This window comes from Dinoponera quadriceps, unplaced genomic scaffold, assembly GCF_001313825.1.
Source record: "Dinoponera quadriceps isolate SergipeBrazil2010 unplaced genomic scaffold, ASM131382v1 scaffold153, whole genome shotgun sequence".
NCBI lineage: Eukaryota > Metazoa > Arthropoda > Insecta > Hymenoptera > Formicidae > Dinoponera > Dinoponera quadriceps.
The window spans coordinates 63,730-69,729 of NW_014554275.1; the positions used below are offsets into that span (position 1 = coordinate 63,730).

A 6,000-nucleotide genomic window follows, 5' to 3' on the forward strand; every position below is an offset into this window, starting at 1 on the left:
CGCATGCAACGTTATTTACGTCATGTAAAAGCTGCCACCGTAAATTACTCCTAACGTTTCACGATTAATACGCTTTGCAATTTGCGATACGATTCGCGCGCACTACGACGGTAACTTGGTTGTCGCGCAGCACGGAATTTTTGCGCGAAGGGCAAGAACGAAGAGAGAATGAAAGAGAGCGAGAGGGAAAAAGGGTAGGGCGTGATCTGCCGTGTCCCACGATGCGATATATTTTAGCCATTTCGTAGGAACGAGAGAAGAGGCCCCTGATCAATAACATCAGGCAACGTGGTGGCGGCAGGGTGGTGGCAACCCCACCGATGATTCCCCCATAGATGCGGCGCATGCTCGCGAATTAAATTCCACCCCCTCAGGCAATTTCATCGTGTACTCCGGTTTCTCTCATGAAGGGCGAGCGCGCAGGGGAGAGAGAGAGAGAGAGAGGGAGAGAGAAAAAAAGAGAAAAATACGCGCGCGCGGAGAGCCACGTGTGCATGCGTGCTGCATATAATCCTACGACCTTGAACGCGCAAGCCTGAACGCACCGAAGTTTAATGCGACGGGTTTTGGATGCAGCGAGAACACGATTTGTCGAATGTAGGAACGAACACGTCAGTGTGTGATGGTTTTATTAAACCATCACAAAAAAACATCGGACAAATATCCTTTCTGAATAAAGAAATACGCGTGAAAAAAAATATAAAGTTTACAAAGAATGCTGCCGGTTGTTAATCATCGACGAGTTTTTCCCGATCGATGCTTCAACACAAAATATGTTTTATTCACCTTCGATAATCGGCTTACTTTTTATAGTTAAAAGAGCCGATTTTTTTTCAATTTTTCTGCGGATTTTTTTTTTTCAAAAGGTAGAGAAATTCGTTTAGAAAAATTCACGCGTGTTCGGTTAAAACTTGCTATATTTTCTTTTCCTGTAAAAAAGTGTATTTGCGTACATTTAACTTAAGTTAAATAAATAGGTTATATATTAAACAATAACATATTACCTTTAAAGAATTACAACTGAACATATTGTAAACAAATATGTGATAATACATGATATATATACATATATACACACAATTTATACACATGTGTATACAATACATGTACATATATATATAAATATATATTATATATTACATATTTGTCCACAATATATTCGATTGTTATTCTTTGAAGGTAATATGCTTAATGTTTAACATATTATCTTCATTTAACGTCAGATAAGTACACGCAATTATCTTCTTTACAAAAAGAAATAAATATGACAGCTTCTAACTGAACACGCGTATGAATTTTTCAAACGAATTTTTCTGTCCTTGGGAAAGGAACAGAAAAAATCCGTGGAAAAAACCGTGTTTCTTCCGAGCCTTCAAGACGATATTATTTTTAATTCCAGGGTCACGTCCTTTTCGAAGGATATTTATTAAAATGAGCGAAATACGCGCGAGTTAACGTTGAACTACGAGGCATAGTTCGCTCGGCAGCAACCGCATTGCAGGTCAGACCGAGACAAATTAGTACGGATGCTACGTATTACCTTGTTCGCCACTTCAGCGTATTATGGTCATTAATGCTAGCGCTTTACGACGCGTGCACCACACCACGCGCTTAGAGTAAACGCGTGCAATTACGAAACAAACACATTCACGAAGAAAGCACGGCGGTCAAAGAAGGTGCTTGAGTGCTGGACTAAATATACTCAAGTACGAATCTCCGTCAAGTACGAGAATAAAAATCGACTCCTTTGAAATTCGTCAGCTTTCAAATTCCATCCGCTGAAAATTATGCGCGGAAATATTCATCGGCTGGGAATTAAAACGATCACCGCGCCGGCATGCCATGCGATGCCACGAGGCGGAGGGAAAGCGAAGGTAAATGGAATAAGTCAATCGCACACGCGATCAAAATTCGCAGCCGGACGGAGCAAAGACATTGAAGAAACGTTGCCACCTGCCTGCCGAACAGGTTGATTCGCGCGCGGATTCGTATTGCCCGATCGACCGACCGATCGGTCGATCGATCGATTAAATCGACCGACGGAGGTGGTATCTTTGGCGAACAGGTGTGACGGTAATGATGATCTTGACTCAATTTTCAGAAAATCGATTAATTAATATATCATAATATATTCGTAAAATAAGAAGAAATATGTTTTAAACGCTCATTGCATATGATTTTTTGGATCGAATTGTTGTAAATCGCGAGATTCTAGTTATTCCAATTCGAGATCAATTCAAAAGACGACTTTCTCCAAAGAATCATTCAGTGTGTGCGACGGCTTACCTGAAATATTATCGGATAGCGGTCGCGACTCCGCCAGGCCAAGAGTCGGCTGGTGAGCTCGCCCGCTTGTGCGCTCTCGGAAGATTCCAAATCGTGACAGTATCGCGGCCGGAATCTCGAGTCGCTGCAACAATGCAATAACATCGTCATCGAGCCGTTAATCTGCGCGTCGGCGATAAAAAATATGCATTATTCGTGGAACGATGCCTATTAATAGGCTAAAAAAGTCAATGCGCGCGCTTGAATTGATTCTGACGACGAGGATCGGTTACGCGACTGTGTAACAACGTGAGGTAACGTCGTGACGCAAGTATACGTATGCGCACGTGTAAGCTCCGTCGCGATTTATCGAGACTGATTCGCGCGAAATGCGAGCCGGCCGGTTCCGTGCGGTCGTCGCGCGAAGATAAAAGGGAACGACATAGCATGCATTTACAAATGGAATTCCCCTTACAAGAGCAATATTTCCCGCAAACTGCCTCGACGTGACAGTTCTTTTTTTTCCCCGCCGTCTCTCTCAGACTCGCGAGACTCTTTGAGAGCAATGATGAAAGTCGTGTGAATCTCCGCGATGGGGAAAAAAAGAAATATAACGAAACCTTGAAAGATTGTGTGCGATTTAGTTTGGACGCATCAAGAGTGCTTCTCCCGTGTAAAATACAAGCTATTAATTTGATTTGAGGACACTCACTTGCATTCGGCGAAAGGATTCTGCCCTGTCTCGTATTCCCGAGCCTTGTCGCACTGCCGTACCGCGTTATCCGTCAGGAGCTTTCCTGCAACACAGGATTACGTTTTACAGATAACATGTCGAGTATGTATTCTTGTGCGAATTTAGTTTCTCGGTCCCGGCCCGAAGAAAAAAAGAAAGAATGGAACCTCTTAAATTTTCCTTATCGAGTCAACAGTTTATTCAAGGGGTTCTTGCACGGAAAAAAGAATTAGCTCCCACAATTAAAAATAAGCTGGCCATAAAAAACAATTGAAATTTAGTTAATTTAAATAAGTTAGCTAATTCTTTTTGTCCTGGTTTTTAGCTAAAACCAATATTTGGCTAAATCTGGCTTCATTTGTATTATATGGATATCTAATTCCATTTTTCCGTGTATTTATCTACTTTTAAGAAACCCTAGAAATTAAAAAGAGAAGTTAGAACGAAGAAAAATAAGAGCCAAGGCACAGTTATTATTGCGTAAATCAACTGTTGTTCTGTTTTATTACACGTTAGAATCTACGAGATTATTTAACGAAACGTTTCCGCTTCAGACCATCTTCTCAACGATGATCCTGAAGATCATACAAAAGTAGAATATCACTGGGTTAGCGGTTAAAATATAAGAAACAATCGCGTACAGATTCTCGCTCTGCACGTTAGTCTTCCGCGTCGTCGTTCGTTTCTCTGTTGACGACTCTTTCAAAAATAGCCGTGTGCCTGCGGGAGGAGGAAAGTAAACTGTGAAGGAACGATGCACAGAAGCACAGCCATTCGTGGCACCGGCCATGAAGAACTCGATGAAACGGCGGAATACGGAAAAGCGGCTCGTCGCTGTTTTCCTTTCCCGATATCGTAAACCCAGGTCTCTTTTCGTAATAACAGGGTACCTATTTACGTCATGATGTCTACCGATGCCATGAATTATTGAGCAGTCTAGAAATCAGAATGAGAGCGCGCGATTTCACGATAAGTACATGAATAAACCCGATTCGACAATTTTGATTCTGCTCTACTACGAACGATTGGGAGAATAACGAACGCATAAAATACATAAGAAAATAATAATGGAACTGATGATGATACTAAAATAATAATACTAATAATAATAGTAAAATAATATTTAAAAAATTAATAGTAAAATAATACATACAAAATATACGTCGTCGTTCAAAGAGAAAGAGAAATGGACGAATCGAAGAGAGAAATTGCGACATGCTAAATGAAAGGTTAAATGTGACACTCGATAATCAGAATTAATATTTATCTTCGCCTCATCGCGACTGCTACCGTCAGGTATTGTATGCAAAGCCGGACGACGCACTCGTACTAAATCAGTGACGGCAGTGTGTAAATATGCGATACGCCGCGTAATCGGACCGTAAAAGGGACCGAATCATTCGAGAGGTTGGGAGTAAATCTTAAACAAAAGTGAAATTTTTTGATTGAAACGAAACGTTAGACAACGACAAAGATTCTACGCGTTTGAGTAAACGAATGACGAATGACACTCACTCAAAAAATCCATTCTCTCTCGTGATCCTTCTCGAAGACATCTTATGCTATTAACAACGTCAAACGATGGAAATAGTTCCTCCTGAATACGTCGTGTATTTCGGATCTCTTGAAATAATAATAATAATATTCGAGTAACTTCGTCGAGACTATATTTTAAACGTCCTCGACTCGCGTTGCAAGAAACGAACGGATCGGCATTTCGCAACCTCGCGCGATACTTCCTGCTAAAATTATGGACTTCTCGCACGCAAATCGCCGGGACGCTATCGCGCACCAAATTTATTTTGAATTTTGATAGATCGCCGTCATTTCGCAACTGTTCCTTGCGTGCGGACGTGCACAAAATAGTAAAATGTTGCGCAACGAGCTGAAGCTCGTTATCGACGTGGCCAACTTGAACGAAAAAAAAAGTTTCCAATGTTGTTTATAATTCGTTTCTATTTTTCAGAATTTTTTACCAAGCTGACCACTAGTCAGAAGTTCGCATTAATAGGCGGTTATCTGGCGATCATTTATCGCCGTTTGCAAAGACTAAAACTCGAAATAAATTCGCCGACATATATGTATATGCATAATAAGTGCACAAACACTTACGCGGTGATCCGTATGTGATATTTACGATGTAAACATTAACGTCGTACACAGTGCCGAATAACAGCGTGAACTTTAAAGGTTACGCAATGTGCTAATATATGCAAACAGCGCTGTTGTATTATTTCATAATTCATTAGCCGTCAGTTCACGAATTATTATGAAATTGCTACAAAATTGTTTCTATTTTACTTAAGGTAGTTATATTGCAGAGAGTGCCGTCATAAATTTTCGTATTTATCAAGCAAAATTACGTTTCCGTACATTTATCTCATTACTTAAATAATAAATGTTAATTTGAAACAAAGTTGAGATAGACATGTATATATGTATATACGATATTACAAAATACGAAAGTATTGTAACTTTTTACTTTTCTTATTAATATTATTTATGCTTTGTGTATTAGTTTACCTACAACTATATTAGAAAAAAGATTAATACCGTCCTATATTTATAAAATAACCGGATTAAAAGGAGGGGTTGCGATGAACGGGAAGGAAATATGTCGGCAAAGATAAATGGAGTTTGGCGACTGCATTGATTTCGCCTCGTGAAACGCGAGAGGGATGATAACGACTAACGACATCGCGATGCAAAGCGAACGGGGGGCAAGCCCGGCTGAGGTGGACGCGGCTGAATTGGCCGTGACAGTTCTCAAGAGCAACGTTGGGAAAAGAGAGAGAAAGCCGCTGGCTGAACTTTTGCTCGGAGATGTCACGGCGCTTTTACTCCCGTTTCCCAGCTAGCTCCTCTCGTATTTCCCTCCGGCCCGCCTTAGTCTCCAGCGTGGAGCGCTTTGGCATCTAGATGGCATCGGTCCAACTGTTGGCTTTCGAACCTCCAAGACGCCACTTGCCAGACATAGCACCAATGGCCGGGTAGAGGGGGGG

At 41.0% G+C, this 6,000-nt stretch overlaps 1 protein-coding gene across 1 annotated transcript in view; it reads right to left on the reverse strand.

Annotated features, from left to right (window-relative positions):
- Window positions 1–6,000, reverse strand: part of LOC106741609 — a 45,473-nt gene that overhangs the window by 27,785 nt on the left and 11,688 nt on the right. The window contains exons 3-4 of the mRNA XM_014613802.1: window positions 2,978–3,062; window positions 2,287–2,410 (exon numbers count right to left, since the gene is read on the reverse strand). Of these exons, the coding sequence (XP_014469288.1) occupies window positions 2,287–2,410; window positions 2,978–3,062 (209 nt within the window). The remainder of the gene's footprint in view (window positions 1–2,286; window positions 2,411–2,977; window positions 3,063–6,000) is intronic.